The sequence below is a fragment of the Gekko japonicus genome, unplaced genomic scaffold (genome assembly GCF_001447785.1).
Source record: "Gekko japonicus isolate JY-2015 unplaced genomic scaffold, Gekko_japonicus_V1.1 scaffold2933, whole genome shotgun sequence".
Classification (NCBI taxonomy): Eukaryota; Metazoa; Chordata; class Lepidosauria; order Squamata; family Gekkonidae; genus Gekko; species Gekko japonicus.
Genome location: NW_015170979.1, coordinates 178,021 through 194,153, shown reverse-complemented (window position 1 = coordinate 194,153; position 16,133 = coordinate 178,021). Strand labels below are relative to the sequence as shown.

The 16,133-nt window shown below is 47.8% G+C and overlaps 1 protein-coding gene across 1 annotated transcript in view; it reads right to left on the bottom strand.

Annotated features, from left to right (window-relative positions):
- Positions 1-1,825: 1,825 nt before the first annotated feature.
- Positions 1,826-16,133, bottom strand: part of ADPGK (ADP-dependent glucokinase) — a 19,511-nt gene continuing 5,203 nt past the window's right edge. Inside the window, exons 4-8 of the mRNA XM_015418967.1 lie at positions 13,175-13,237; positions 11,259-11,379; positions 5,952-6,148; positions 4,531-4,629; positions 1,826-3,417 (exon numbers count right to left, since the gene is read on the bottom strand). Of these exons, the coding sequence (XP_015274453.1) occupies positions 2,869-3,417; positions 4,531-4,629; positions 5,952-6,148; positions 11,259-11,379; positions 13,175-13,237 (1,029 nt within the window). The 3' untranslated portion in view covers positions 1,826-2,868. The remainder of the gene's footprint in view (positions 3,418-4,530; positions 4,630-5,951; positions 6,149-11,258; positions 11,380-13,174; positions 13,238-16,133) is intronic.

Sequence of the window (16,133 nt, the reverse complement as noted above, 5' to 3'; positions counted from 1 at the left end):
CTTTTGAGGCCTCACAAACATCTTTGTCTTGTGTCTTTAGATCTTGCTGCTTAACCTTCCTTTTCTTGGTCCAATATTCACTTATTGGTTATCTTATTGTAATATGTATTAAAGTTACGTGTACCTCAACATTGTCTGACCTCTGAAGAAGGCCCCAATAGGGCAGAAACGCGTCAGGTCGTGTGTCTTGGCCCTTGTGTTTAGGCTATACTTTTTTACGAGGCTTCCATTGGGCCCTTATGTATGTTTTTAACTGTCTTTCTAATAAATACTTGCATTTTTGTATATTGTAAGTTCTAACTAGATTTTTAATATTGGCCGTTCATTAGACTTCCTTCTCACCCTTTCGGTCCTTGTTCGGCCAAGATCTATAAGCAGCCTGGCCTCCAAAATACTGGCCCTCGTTTACATGATCCTTCTTCTGATTGAGATGTATTTTTTTCCTTTATGGAAGAGTGAGGCGCTGCACGTGAGAATAAAAAGCCAACTCTGCACCTGTCCCAAACAGAGGTGTCTTGAAGACATCTTCAGTACAGCAGTCAGATGCAAATCGCTGCTTTCACCTGCACAGGGGAGGGGTGGTGGGCTCTGCTGGCTTCCCACCTCACCCACCCCGAGACTGAGACGAGTTCAGCACCCCTCTGCCTCCTCTCCGCTTGAGAATTGCTGCTACTTTGAAGACACCATCATAAGCACCATGTCTACTGCAGCCCTTTACCTATATAGCCTGGGGGGGCCCTCTCAAAAAACAAGTTGGCAGGTCGGGTCAGCTAAAGCAGGGGGTGGGGTGGGGAAGAGAATCACCGACTTGATGCTGAGCAGCGGAACTGCCAGAGGGTTGCAAACTATATCCAGTTGAAATAAACAGAATGCCACCCCTTTCTTCCTCCTCCTCCCAAATGGCTTTTGTTGGGGTCGGGGCCATTTGGAAGGACCTGGTTTTTCTAGGAGTAAATGGTGAAGGAAACGAGCATTTTGGACACTCTCTTCTCCCACCCTTCCATAGCCGCAAGGTTCCTGCTAGTCCTACCGCCATAAGCCTTCCGGCATTCAGGACCGGCAGCCGGTCATTCGTTGGAGTAAAATGACAAATAGGAAATGAAAGGAAGCAGCTCTCTGAGCTCCCGCTAAAGCGCTTCTGTGGTCATTGTCCCTGAAATGTTTCACTGGGCCCTGAAGCCTCAGATCCCGACCTTTTTGCCAAGAGAACCCACTAACGCAGAAGCCTTTGAGGCCCGTCATATCTAACGCTGCGGCAAAAACTCTGTCAGACTTTGGTCTTGCATGGTCCCACAGTTGTCCAAACTCGGATACCTTTAATCACCCTTCGCAAGGAGCACAGCCGAAGCTTCCAGTGCAAAACGTCTGGTTCTCCCCAGCCGATGAGAGGGAATGTCTCTCACAAACCAAACTTGCGGATCGGAGTCCACAATAAATTTCTTGATATTCCTTGAATCTGAAGGAGTTTGTGGTAACTTGTCTTCCAGGCAAAAAAGAAAAAGAAAAAAGAAGGTAACAGCCAAAGGGACCGTCTTCAAATCCAGGAATACCAATCCCATCCTGATCTCTTCCCATCACAGTCCCCTACCACTCTGTCTCGCCAGCTGTTACGTTTTAATCTTGCCGGGGCTTGGACCAGAGCTTAGAAAGCTATAAGTTCACTACAACCCATGAGGGAGGGTTGGGCTGAGCGAAAGGAGGTGGTCCCCCAAGGCCAGGTAGTGAGTATCATGTCGGAGCGGGGAGTGTAAGTCAGAGTGTGCAGCCTGAAGTCTGCTACAGGTCCTTCCAATTTCTATAGACATCTGCAGCGTTGCAGCAACAGAGAGAGAGAGAGAGAGAAGTGGAATGCAAGAGAAAAAACAGCAAAGATCTGTACACAATGGCCAGAGGCAATTTCCTGAGCTCTGGAGAAATGTTTGCCTGCAGGCCATGTGACCTCCGGACTCCCACGCCAATAGAGGAAGCCAGGAATGGAAGAGTAAGTCAGTTATTTTATTTTCCCCCAGCTGGAAAGGTTGGCATTTATCTGGAACAAAAAAAAAGGAGTTCTCTTGGTGCTTTTGGAATGCGTTCGGATTCTTTGGCACTTGACCCAGACTAGGTTTCCCCCTTCCCCGTGTTAAACAAGCTGCTGAGTAAAATTAAACGACGGCTCTCCTTTTCTTTTCTTTTTTGACAACCTCCAGTTACTGCCTCGTATCGACGCAGCACCTAATAGGTTTTGTCTGCCTGTAGCTCTAAAACAAAAGTCAAAAGGTAGACGTTTGCAAACGCCAGCTACGGAAGTACATACGATCAAGTCTCTCACGCAAAACCTAGCTGACTTTGGCTGCTTTGTGGATGTCCAGGCGCAGTTCCCAACGGTCCTTTTGGTGGAAATGCCACTTTTTCTCTCAGTGAAGCTTTTGAGGTACCTCCCGACTTGCGGGGCCAACAGGACGCGTTTTAGGACTGCTCGTTTGGTGGGATGCTAGGTGAAGGGGGAGGCCGGCTCTTGCCACAGGAGGAATGTCGCAACGCAAAGAAGCAACGCAGCTGCCTTTTGCCTTCCCTGAAACAAGACAGTTGTAATGGACTAACAGACTTCCTGGGATGACTGGGCATAGCGCACACGTCTCGGTGTGCAGCTTTTAAAGTCATTGCACGCCATCGACTTAAAGCAGCAGCTGCTTTGGTTTCAAGCTGCCATTCTGGGGGGTGGGGAGGCGATCCCGATATTTAACTGCCTCGCTGTCAAGCATCCCCATGATCCCACCAGGCTGCTAGACTGGACCCAACTTAATCTTTGGTTCTTCCATGAAGTGCTGAGTTCCAGCCCACATCTGCATGGCACAGCTCAGACTGCTATGGGGAGATTCACACAGGTTATTGAGAAGAGAATTCGGAATAGAGGAGTCCTTCCGCAGAAATGGCGTCGCCGAGGCCAACGGTCCGCAGCGGATCTCTGCACACCAGGACTGGAGTGTAGTGGAACGAAATGCCATCCCTGTGCCACTCGGACACGGGTTCGCTAGGATTCAAGGAGACTGTAGAAGATTCCCCTATCCGGGAAGTGGCAAACTCCCGTGGGGCTTTAAGGAAGACTCTGCTTGTGTCGATGGTTTCCGTGGCGCAGGCCTGTGTGCCCGCCACTCTGGCGCCTGCGGCAACGGCCGCAACCTGGTTGGCCCAGTAGCCGTCCACAGTAGCTAGGATGTGATAGGCCAAAGTGTGGAAATGGATCCGGGTCATATCCGAGGCCTTCGTCGGAGTCCTTCCGTGCTCCTTCAGGATCCAGAAGAGGATGTCGCTGACGACTCCCACGTCTGGGATTCCGTTCCAGGATGTCAACGAGGCGTGGGGCCCGGTGGCTGCCTGTGTGAGGAAGAGCAGCTCCTGTTCATTCAAGCCGATCGAATCCACGAGAGGAAAGACCTGCTAACAGACAGAGAGAGTGTGACAGGTTGGCTTTCTGAGGGGGGCCGAATTTCAGAAGGTCAAGATACAGGCAGAAGTATGTAACCTAGGGCATGCAAAAGCTAGCGGTACATTCACACTTAAACCCCTGACGGCTGCACCTCAAGGGGAGAGAAGTGTGTACCTGCAATCTCTCTTGGGAGAAGGTGGGTCACATCAATAAGATAATCTAAGCATTCTACTCCCCTAGATGGGAACCTCAGTGATACATTGCCAGACACTGGTTGTTCTGCTCTCAAAGAGGACAGGGACTAGCTATTTCTGCTCATGCCCAAAGGGAATAAGCTTCAGTGTTACAGGGCTCAGAAATCCTATGGGTGTATATAAAGCACTAATGGTACTCTGGAGATCATGACAGCATCTTGCCTCTTGAACCTAGAGCTCACTGAGAAGCGCAAGGGCAAAAAGCAACCAAGAAGGAGCCACCAATAGCTGGACTCCACTGCAGTCCCCATTTAGACTTGGATTCTGGCTCAAAATTGGCATTTTGGAGCGGTGGTTTGTCTCCACCTTATCAGCCCAGAAGCAAAATGTGCAGGACCTCACTATTGGCTCACCAGGCACCCCCGTGTGTGTGTGAAGTCCCATCAAGTCTAATAACCTCCGGAATGTCCTATCGTGAACAGCCTTGCTCAAGTCTTGCAAACTGAGGGCCCTTGTGGCTTCCTTGATTGAATCAGTCCATCTCATGCTGGGTCTTCCTCTTTTCCTGCTCCCTTCAACTTTCCCTAGCATCGTTGTCTTTTCCAGTGACTCTTGTCTGCTCATAATGTGACCAAAGTACAACAGCCTCAGTTTAGTCACTTTAGCCGCCTTCTAGGGAGAGTTCAGGCTTGATTTGAACACCCCTCTAGGTAAGTACTTTCTTTGACGTGAAATGGTTTGGAGAAATGCAACCCTGGCTGGCTGGCTAGCTACCTGTGCCTCACCACCATATGTCCCCCTTTACCCTACTGAGTGCATCCAAGAAGAAAAGGTGCACATCCACTCTCACTTGGGGGAGGAATCAGGGAAGACGTTCCATTTCCCGGAAGTCTGAGCAACAGAAGGACACCTTGCGTTTTTGTTTACCTGATGAATTATCTCACTCATAAGGTCTGGGTCGGTCATACTGGCCAGCTCCAGGTGCACGGGGACATCCGTGGGAATGTCAGAGATGGCAGCCACTGCCTGCAGAAAGCACAGGAAGACATTCACAATAACAGCACAAGGCAAAGAACGCAGAATCCTCCTCTCCAGCCTCGCCACAAGCATACATCTTTCCAGATTTGCACCAAACTAGTTCTGGAATAGCCTACTGCTCAAGCCTGGCAGTCAATATCCCCTCACCCCAAAACAGGTTGCAGAGTGTGCATGCCCCTTCCAAATCAGCCACCAATCACACAGGGCTGTTTGTCCTAGCCAGAAAGAAGATGTGAAGGAAAGGAATGGTGGGGGGGCAGGGGAAACTCCCAAAAGAAAAAACTAAAGCTGTGGATGAACACGATTTCTTGCTCTCCCCCCCCACACACACACACAACTATGGCAGAGCAACCTCCTTTTAAAAATGTTGTTTTTAGAGTGGGGATGGGTGGAATTGCAACTGACACATCCTCCGCTGTAACAGAGATGTGGTTAGAAGATTTCTGCATGTCCTAGTTAGGCAAGCACAGCCTACAGGTTGCAAGATGGGTACAAAAAGCCCACTGTAGAGCAGAATGATGACAAGATCACGCAGCCCATGCCTAGCATGGCTAAAGCAAATCAGTGTTTGATAATCCCAACGTGTGCCTTTCGTTCAGTTATGAGATGCTTCATGTAACCGATACGTTTTGTGTGATACATACTACAAGTAATGGGCAGAATTCATAGCTGAGTCGAAGTTACAGTACAAACCAGTTGCATAACCTAGGGATGATGTAAAGTAGAAGCGTAACTCAGACTGCTAGGAAAGTGGCCAGTCAGAAGATTACAGCATTACTGGGACCTGTGAGCTAAGTGTCCTGTCAATCGACTGCTTCCACTAATCATGTTCTGTATCAAAGGGCTCTCTCTACACCAGATACAAAACGCCAGAGATGTGCACAGGCTTCTGGGACCCACTAGAACAGTGCTCCCCAACATGGTGCCTCACTGGAATTTTCCCCGGGACCCACCAAGGTGGGTGGGCTTTCTCCTCCCATGTCCTGCACAGGAAAAACTCAGCCAGCTGCCAATCATCTGGGCAGCGGGGGCAGCTTGCTGCCGCCCAGCAGATGGTGGCACCAACCACCCTCTCTCACAAGCAGTGTTCCCCCTAAGCTGAGCTAGTGTGAGCTAGCTCACAGTTGTTTACCCTCCGGCTCACACATTTTTGTCTTAGATCAGGAAGGACGGCTCCAGAGCACACTAATTTAGGCAGCAGCCAAATCGCTCGCTCGCAACTGTAATCCCCCCCCAACACCCCCCTCCCAAAATACACACTGCGCCGTGGATCTACTGTTCAGCAAACAAACCAAAATCCAGGCCCTTACCTCCAGGAGCCTTTTCTGACGCACCTCCTTGTTCTGCCCCTCTATCATATGCAGACCGGACAGCACAACCAGGTCCGGCTGAAACTCTTCCAGACTGGACACAAACACTTCCAGCATGTTCATGGCCCCGTTGGACAGGTCGTGGGAGAAGATGAAGCGGTTGGCATTTGGGGCTCTCAGCGGCCCCCACTCTTCTCCTGTGGAAAGAACCACACACACACACACACACACACACACACACACAACGCCTCAAATTTAAAATCTGAATTTCATCATTTCCACACGGACGTTACCTAAATTCACAAAATAATACAGGATTCCCTACAAAGAGGCTTCGCTGTTACACACAGCTTTTGACCATCTCATGGTCACCTTCAGTGTGGTATCGTGGTGGAGAGCCACGGACTCTAGTCTGGGGAACCGGGTTTGGTTCCCCACTCCCCCACATGCAGCCTGCTGGGTGACCTTGGGCCAGTCACAGTACTTTCAGGACTTTCAACCCCACCTCCCCTCACAAGGTGCCTGCTGTGGGGAAAGGAAGGGAAAGGGGATTGTAAGCTGCTCTGAGACTCCTTACAGTAAAGAAAAGTGGGGTATAAAAACTTATTATTTTCTTCTTCATCTCAAGAATAATGAAGTAGGTCTGGGTGCTCTTCCAGGTTCTATCCCCCCCCCCCCGCCGCCTCTATTCAGTTCCCTTCTAAGCAAAGGCACCCTTTATGGATGGGGACTTCACTCCACCCTTCACCTTACTCAAAATACCACTGTAAATCACAAGGTTTGGCACAACTGAAAAGAATCCACAGTACCAGGAGGTTATTTCTGTACCATGCCGCTCAACTTCTGCCCTCAAGGACCCTTCATTCTATGGCCTTGCACCCCAATCTGTGGACTCCTCGTGACCTCAAACAGAACTTGAATCCGCTCCGCAAAATCGAATTACTCAAGAGGGCTTTTCTATGCAGGCAACAGGGTAGCACTGTACAAAAATGATTCACAAACTTACTTGGACAGATGTTTAGGGACTGTGGTCTTCTACTACTGTGAATAGTTTGCTCTAAGCTGGATCCAGCTGTGTAATTTTGCATCGTTTAATGGGCCATGTTAACACTCATGCTTTGCTTCAGTTCTGTTCTCTAGATTCCTGGCTGATTTGACAACCCAAATCCCATTTCATTGTTTACTGAATGTCCCATACTGCTGATCGCATTGACTCACTCTGTGTGATCCACCCAGAGTCCCAGCGAGAAAGGCAGGCTATAAATAACGTAAATAGGGAAGCGAGAGATAAATCAATAAGGAGGTGTATTCTGTGTTTGGATGCGTGTTTTATCCTAGTGTCCAACAGCAAGGCTTGCTATGGCATGATTAAGTTTCAAGCACACGTGTCAACAAGACCCCAAGTGCTGACACGCTTTCATGCCAACAGGTGTTTAACAAATTTGTGTCCAGTGTACTTACTGAAATACACCTTAGGCCTCAGGTGGTAGCCGAAGGGTGACCATTTTAACACAGCTTAAAGTCTTCATCTAGAAACCAACACTTCCTAGAAGCCAGCAGAACAATCAGATTATCTACACGGCTGGCAGCTGCTGCTACCAACAACTTAAAGATAAATTCTTGAGATACAAATCAAAGCCTGAAATACATACTGTGGTTTCACACAGAGGGCTTGCTACCTAGTCACAGGCACAACTAAATGAGTATTTTTAAAAATTCTTGACTTTGAAAACTGCACACCGAAACAAAGAAGAAGAGAAGAGATTGGATTTCTACCCCACCCTTCACTACCCAAAGGTGTCTCAGAGCGGCTTACAAACTCCTTTCCCTTCCCCTCCCCACAACAAACACCCTGTGAGCTCTGTGAGAACTATGGCTTGCCCACGGTCATCCAGCAGATGCAAGAGGAGGAGTGGGGGGAATCAAACCTGGTTCTCCCAGATTAGAGTCCACGGACTTAACTACGACACCAAACTGCAGTTGCAGTAGGTCCCATGATGATGACCGAAGGGCTTTAAAAGTCAAAAGGAACACCTTGAATTGGCCTCAGGAGTGGATCAGTAGCCAGTGTAATTGCTGCAATACCGGGGTCACGTGCTCCTGATAGCTGGCCCCAACTAGCAGTCTAGCCACAACAGCCTCCAAAATAGCCGTGTGGTGATTCTCGACCCCCTTATGGAAAAGAGCAGCAAAATCAGTCACTTCTAAAACGCTACCACACCGGAGGAGGCAGCCTTTGAGCACCAGCTGAAATGCTGCATTTTTTTTGTCCACCAAAGGAAAACTGCAGCTGCCCTGAAAAGAGCAGCAAAATCATTCACTTCTAAAACGCTACCACACCGGAGGAGGCAGCCTTTGAGCACCAGCTGAAATGCTGCATTTTTTTTGTCCACCAAAGGAAAACTGCAGCTGCCCTGTGAGTTTGCGCTGGTGTCTCAAATCAAATCTAGACATTGAAATTCTAAAGGAGAAGCCAACAGGGCAGCGAGTCTTTCTAAATTCCACCGGGACAGCCAGCCGTGTCAGTCTGCTGCTGCAGACACACAAAAGAGCCTCCTGGCACTTAAAGACTAGTAGATTTATGGTAGCGTAAACTTTCATGGGCTAGAGCCCATCGGTGGCCTGCCGTGAAGCTGATGAAGTGCACTCTGGCCCACAAAAGTTTAAGCGACAATAAATCTGCTAGCCTTTAAGGAGCCACAAGGATCCTTTCAGTTGTTGTAACAAAGGCCGATTTTACAGCCCGTTTCAGTAGGAGCCTTCTAACAACATAAACGTTCTCAGACCTCTCTCCAAGCGCATGGAGCCCTGCCAGAAGTCATGGCGGCTGTGGCACTTCGGCCTCAAACAGCACCAGCTAAACAACTCGGCTAAACAGCCTCAAATCAGCTCCCCAATTTATAAACATGACAGACGACAACGTTAAACAGAAAACGGAGAGCGATCAAAATGTGGAATTCGCTGCCAGAGATTGTAGGGATGGCCACAGGAATAAACAGCTTTAAAAGGGGATTAGATAGATTCACGGAGGATAAGTCTATCAAGGGCCGCTAGCCATGGTGACTGAGGGGAACCTCCACGTTCAGAGACACTAAGCCTCTGAATCCTGGAGCAAGAAGGCAACACCAGGGGAAGGCCTCAGGCTCCATGCCCTGTTGTTGGCCCTCCAGAGGAACTGGTTGTCCACTGTATGAGACAGGATGCCGGACTAGATGGACCACTGGTCTGATCCAGCAGGGCTCTTCTGATGTTCTTATGAAGGCCTCAGCCTCTATGCCCTGTTGTTGGTCTTCCAGAGGAACTGGTTGGCCACTGTGTGAGACAAGATGCTGGACTAGATGGACCCCTGGTCTGATCCAGCAGGGCTCTTCTAATGTTCTAATGAAGGCCTCGGCCTCTGTGCCCTTTTGTTGGCCCTCCAGAGGAACTGGTTGGCCACTGTGTAAGACAAGATGCTGGACTAAATGGACGACTGGTCTGATCCAGCAGGGGTCTTCTTATACGCTAAAACAATATAACCGAATCTTCAGTTTTAAGTAAGTTCTTACTGTGGAATGCTTGATAAGAACCAACGCTTTTCAAGCAGGCCTCTTCCTGACTTATACAGGAAGTACTGATCTCGGTTGCACCACAAAGCCATCCAAAGGCTGAGTGACAGGTGGCAAAGGGGTGTGGTCCAACACCAGCTTTTCCTGTATCATGTCCAACTTTTAAAGAACATGCTCTTGGCCTACCTTAATACCTTAACTCATTCACATTTCAGTATTCAGCTCCTGTTTAAGAAACATCCAAGTTTAGCTGTTGCGGAAGAGGCATTCCCTCCTATCGAAGGGGGAAATGCTTCTTCTGAGATGGTGCCAACCTGCTCTCTCTTCAACTGTTTCCATTAAATACCTTTACTCTTCACCAGGGATACCTTCCTGTTGGGGCAACTTTAAACAGACAAACACACCCAATCCTAAACAGAGGCACACCTCTCCACGCCCACTGAAGGTAAGTGTGCTTAGAAGGGTGTGACTCTGATTAGGACTGCACTGAAAACTAACCAGACAGTTGATTCTACAAATGCAACCTGATGACAAACACATAATACTATTCTCAACTGACGGTTGTTTACGTAGGGTTCACCAAGTTTAATTTTAACAAACACGGAAGCATACGCCCAGTGTTTTCCCAGTTGCCACTTCCATTCGTAACAAAAGGAATCTCAGCCACTTAAAAGCACACCCACCGTTCACACATGTTCTATTCTGCACGTGTTGTTTTTAGACTCCGCTTTCTGAATCAGCACTCAACTTTCAAGGGCTGAAAGTACATACATAATACATAATGAAGAAGAAAGAGAAGGGAAGAGATTGGATTTATACCCCGCCCTTCACTACCCAAAGGAGTCTCAGAGCAGCTTACTAGCTCCTTTCCCTTCCTTTCCCCACAACAGATACCCTGTGACATAGGTGAGGCTGAGAGAGCTCTGAGAGAAACTGCTCTTTTTCAAGAACAGCTGTGCCAGAACTACGACTTGCCCAAGGTCATCCAGCAGGTGCAAGTGGAGGAGTGGGGAATGAAACCCGGTTCTCCCAGATTAGAATCCACACACTTAACCACTACACCAAACTGGCTCTTTATAATCTTTGTCCCTGATGTAAAATAGGCCAGTATTCTCTGTGTATTATTATTATTATTCTGGCCTAGGCCGAAATGGGTGGGATAAAAATAAAAAAAATAAATCAAATCAAATAAATTATGTTTATTATGTTTATAGGCTGCCTCTCGCTGCCGTGGTCTCGAGGAGGATCACAACAGCTAAAATATTAACAGTCATCAATTAAAAACATAATACAAATAAAACTAAAAGGCAGCCCACATAAACAGACCTGACTAATGAGAAACTAAATGGAAGAGCTCTGCTTTGCAGGTCCTGCGGAATTTAGATAAAATCCTGCAGGGCCTACCTACCATCTGACAGCTGATTCCACATAAAGAAGGCTCTCATCCTGGTAGATGCCAGGCGAATATCCGAGGGGCCAGGCGGCACAAGCAGGCTGCACCACACAAATTTTTTTTGGGGAGGACATACTGGAAGAGGTGGTCCGCTAGGGATGAAGGTCCCAGACCATTTAATGCTTTTAGGGCTTTAAGGGTATTACCAACAGGGAGCTGATGCAAAGAGATACTGGCCACCCAGCAGGCTTCTGATAACAGGAGGCTTTCCCGTCTCTTCCCCTGTACCAGTAACTGATATGCAACCAAACGGATGCTGAAACGAACACAGAAACAGGCCCTGTGCACCTTCTAGTGAAAGCATACCTGCTCGATACTCCAGTATGAGATGAAATTCGTCCAACTCTTGCATGGACTCTGGAGGGACAATTACGTTTTCGTCCAGCAGCTCGTGGAGTTTAGGACCAATCGGGCCGCACAACATAACCTACAAAACCAACAAAACAGTAGCTGACGGTGAGCGCCTCAGACCAGTCCGTGGTGAAGCTACTTCTCTCCAACAACAGCCAGTCTAGAGCAGATTCCAATTTATTTGCTTGTTGCTCCAGCACACGACCGTCAGCAGGCACAGCATACCTCAGCTGCAAATTCGGAACAGTTCCGTTAAAATACCCACCAATTACAGGCTCTTGGAGATTCCCAAAGCAATTCCAAAGGGACATTTCAGCACAAAGTATTTTTTTTAAAAAAATCAACTGAGTTCAGCAGCCACACACCTTAAAACTGTTATCTGTACATTGTCAAGCAGCAAGATTTGAACTGATATTTTCCCTCCTCCTTTGTACACAACTTGTTTAGAAGGCATTTTTCTCCTGTCCAGGGAACTGAGACACTTGCATTACTTTATTTCAAACCCCCTGGCTTACTTTCAAGCATTAACACTTCCTTTGTAATACAAAATGAAGAAGTGCAGAGTTTTTATGAAACTGGGGGCTTGCAGAACAGCAGTGGGGGTGCACAACTGATTATGTTGGATCCCCAAAGCACGACTCCTTCCTCCCCTGGATTTAAAGTAATGGAGGAGCAAGACTGTGACTCCCAATAGATTCCTTACACTGGAGGAGGGCAGGAAGTTGTTCCTGTTGGCAGCAGAGGACAGGACTCACAATAATGGTTTTAAATTACCGGAGGAAAGGTACCGGCTGGATATTAGGATCCCCCCCCCTAACATAAGTGTAGTTCAGCAGTGGAATCGGCTGCCTAGGATAAGCTCCCCCTCATTGGCAGTCTTTAAGCAGCGGCTGGACAAACACTTGTCAGAGATGCTCTAGGCTGAACCTGCACTGAGCAGGAGGTTGTACCAGTTTATTGGACCAGTTTGGTGTAGGGGGTCTAATCTGGGAGAACCAGGTTTGATTCTCCACCCCTCCACATGCAGCTGCTGGTGTGACCTTGGGTCAGTCACAAGTTCTTTCAGAGCTGTTCTCGAAAGAGCAGTTCTCAAGAGAGCTCTCTCAGCCCCGCTTACCTCACAGGCAGTGCTCCCTCTAAGCTGTGGAGTCTTGTGAGCAAAAATTCTACCTTGTGAGCTACTGGCATTAATGTTGTGAGCAAGCAATTTGGCAACTGCATAAATTAGTTTGCTCTGGAGCCATCCCTTCCTGAGTGAAGATAAAAATTTGTGAGCCAGAAGGTAAAAAACTATGAGCCAGCTCACACTAACTCAGCTGTTGTGGGAAGGGGAAGGGAAAGGGATTGTAAGCCGCTCTGACACTCCTTTGGGTAGTGAAGGGTGGAGTATAAATCCAATCTTTCTCTCTCTCTCTCTCTCGCTAGATGGCTTGTATGGCCCCTTCCAACTCTATGATTCTATGAGGAAGTCTGCACACTTGGCAGGACTGAGTGATACAACCCATTACCTTCTTGGTTGCCTGTCTCTCTCAACTTTATGAAAGCATAATAATTGGGGGGGGGGGCAGGGCTTGGTACTAGAATCTCATGGAATGGCTACAAGCACCACTAGGAGAGGTATGCAATACCAGCAGGAGATTAACTGGGAAACTCACAGTGTGATCCTAAGCAGCATCAAGCCTTTCTGTGGGCTTAGAAGGGTGTAACTCTGCTTAGGACTGGACCATGAGCGCATCTGGACATGTACTGAATAACAAGGGGAGGCCAACTGGTTGTCGTTAAAAGCCTTAGGTGTGATGTTCCAGTGAAAGGATGAGACACAGGGCTCACTGTTAGGCAAAGCAGGGGAGTCTGGCACATGATGCTCTTACCTTCAGGTCTGGATTCATCGCGATTTTCTGGCCAATAAGAGCAGCGTTTCCTCCCACGTACAGCTGTAAAACAGTTCAAGCACACTTTGAGGGTGGCATTGTGCTCAGAGTGCCAGACTAGGGCGGGGGGCAGGGCGACGACCCTTGTTCGAATCCTCACTCAGGCACGAAGATCACGGAATGACTTTAGGCCAGTCACTACACGTCTCAGAAGATACTTCAGAAACCCTTTGTACAGAACAAGAACCCTTTGTATAGGTCAGGGGTCCCCAACGTGATGCTCAGGAGTGCTGTGGCGCTCACCAACACCTTTTCTGCCGCCTGCCAAGTGTTTTTAGGAAGTGGGTGGGGCCAGGCAGGGCTTTTGCCCAGCAAGGCTTCTGATTGGCTGTGCAATTTTTTTTTTTTAAATGTGGCTTTGGCAGCAGCTGCCACCATGGCACAAGGGTCTGCACTGTGTTTCTTAAGCTGTGGCAATCATTTTGTGGCTGGTCCCACCTCCTGCAGCAGCCATTTTGTCGCTGCACCCACCACACTGTGCCAGAATTCCAAATGTGTCTACAGACTCAAAAAGGCTGGGGAGGACCCCAGTATAGATTATCTGCACTATGGACATCAGTTTGTAGGGGACACTCCACCATACATCCTTCCTTCTTCTCTCAGGCTTTAATAACCAAAACCTTTCAAACCCCATTAACAGCAAAAGCAAACCCAGAAGGACATCATCATCTTTTGAAAATCCAGTATTTCAGTCCTCTAATGAACCCCCAATGTACGGGCAAACCGAATAAGCTCCTGACCATGGGAGCAAATCCAAAATTAAGCCGTAGCTCTCAAAGCACAGCTCCGAGAGGTAAGGTTAAAAAAAGCGTACAGTAGTCTAAATCAAAGGACACTGATCAAAAAAAACCCAAAAACCCTGAGGTGCAAAAATTAAGAATCAAGATTAAAAAAAGCAAGAGGTAGACGAGCATGATAAAAGAAGCCAGGATGAACACTGATCAAAAAAAACCCACAAAAAACCATGAGGTACAAAAATTAAGAATCGAGATAAAAAAGCAAGAGCTAGACGAGCATGATAAAAGAAGCCAGGATGAGCCAGATCAGAAGATCTGGAGCTTTTTTATTCCACTCGTTATCTGCCACACAGCAGAAACAGGCTGTCCCAGAATGATCTCGGAAGACCTGCGTTCTTCTTACAACGTTTTCCAGGCTTTTAGTCTTCAAGTCACTTCCCTGCTTGTGCCTGTTACTTGAAGTAACACATCTTCTTGGCAAGGCCAGCCACGTCTTGCGAGGCTGGATCCAGAGTCATCTGTTCGGCAGTGTGTTACTTTCAATTATCTTTTTTTAAATGCCACAGCAGATATAAAACAAAATGGAAAGGGGACATGCCGCATGATTAAGAAATCCACATAGAGGATAACAAAAACTACTGGGGAGTTTGACTAACACTGGTTTGTGCGGCACACGCCTCTGTAGAAAAACGGCCTGCTTCATCAAATTGTGTTGTGGGATACTTGAATGGCACTGGGAGGGTTACGTTCAAATCCCAGACTATTCCTGGGAAGAGATCAGGCTCAGTCTTCTGGCTAATACGGCCCATCCCCTAATCACCTCATGGCAAGGACAAGCAAAAGACTAAATGGCAGACCTCACAGTTATCTGAATGCAGAATCTTCTCTTGCCCCCTGGGAGATTAAACGGCAGAGAGTTTTAATCTTATAGAAAGAGATCCGGCTTTTGAACAACCTTAGAATTCACTTTTTAGCTTTATACTTGCCCTTCCAAGGGGCATGAAGCCCAATGCCAACCCCTCTGTGGAGACAAGGCAACTGAATGAATGTCCTTTAGTCAGATGACACAGCGAGGTGTGTGAGTGTTGTCGCTGATACAGGCTAATGCAACTACTCCCCTTCTAGAAGATATCCAGACTCAGGGCAAAGCTGTAGAATCCAGGACAAAGACCCACACAATCTGTAGTGCCATTGCAGAAGAACTCCTCGAGGAGGAAGAGGGGAATGGTGTTGTCAGAGAACCTGATCTGAGCCTAGAGGATACTGGCAGCTAGGGTCCATCCCAGCTGTGCAAACAAATAACCAGAACAATCTGTCACGCTGTACAAATCACACTTGAGACTACTGTCTTCTTATACAGTTCCGCTTACAACCATAAGTGATACACAAAATAAATGGTTTTGCCACCATGCATACATGACGTCCGCACCAGTTGAACAGTGGCCTGACAGTCCTTGAAAGTACAAATCTCTCTTTAGAATGACACCGTCACCGGCTCATGATGCAGAGAAGCGTTTCCAAAAGAAAACACGCAGTAGACGGCATGGGCTCAAGACTAGCTGCAGTGCAAACCAAAGGAGCGGCAACAACACGCCTAGGTTGCTTTGCTGTTTCTTAGGGCTTCATCAGGCCACTATTCTTAATGAATGAGCTCAACCCAGCTCTGGCAAGATTGAAAATGACATGAAGTCTACAAGGATATTCCAAATAGCTAGGAATCAGGTTCCATCCCACTGGCTGCAGGATCAATTCCCTTCCTAATAAGGGAATGTCAGGTGCAAGCACTACAACCTGACTCAGCACGCCTGCCAGGTGATACCCTTGCCAGGAGGCTGCACTTAAGCAGGATATAAAAGAGGAAGAGGAAGCAGTAGCAAGGGGGCTTGGGTGGAGACTGGGAACTGCTGGACATTGTTGCTAATGTTAAGAAGCCCCCAGGGACTAAAGGGACGTGAGGAACCTTCTTGGTGTATATAGTTAGAAGGAACCCTTGCCCTCACATGCAACAAGCGGCACTGCATTTAGTAGCTTTTTAGAAGGGAGAGTAAACAACAAAATATTAGGACACTAAATGATGTGCTGGAGAAGCAACGAAGAGGCTTTGTTTCACCGCAGCACTCTGCAGTGCTAAAAGGGTTGCCAATATGTTGTCGGTATGTTAG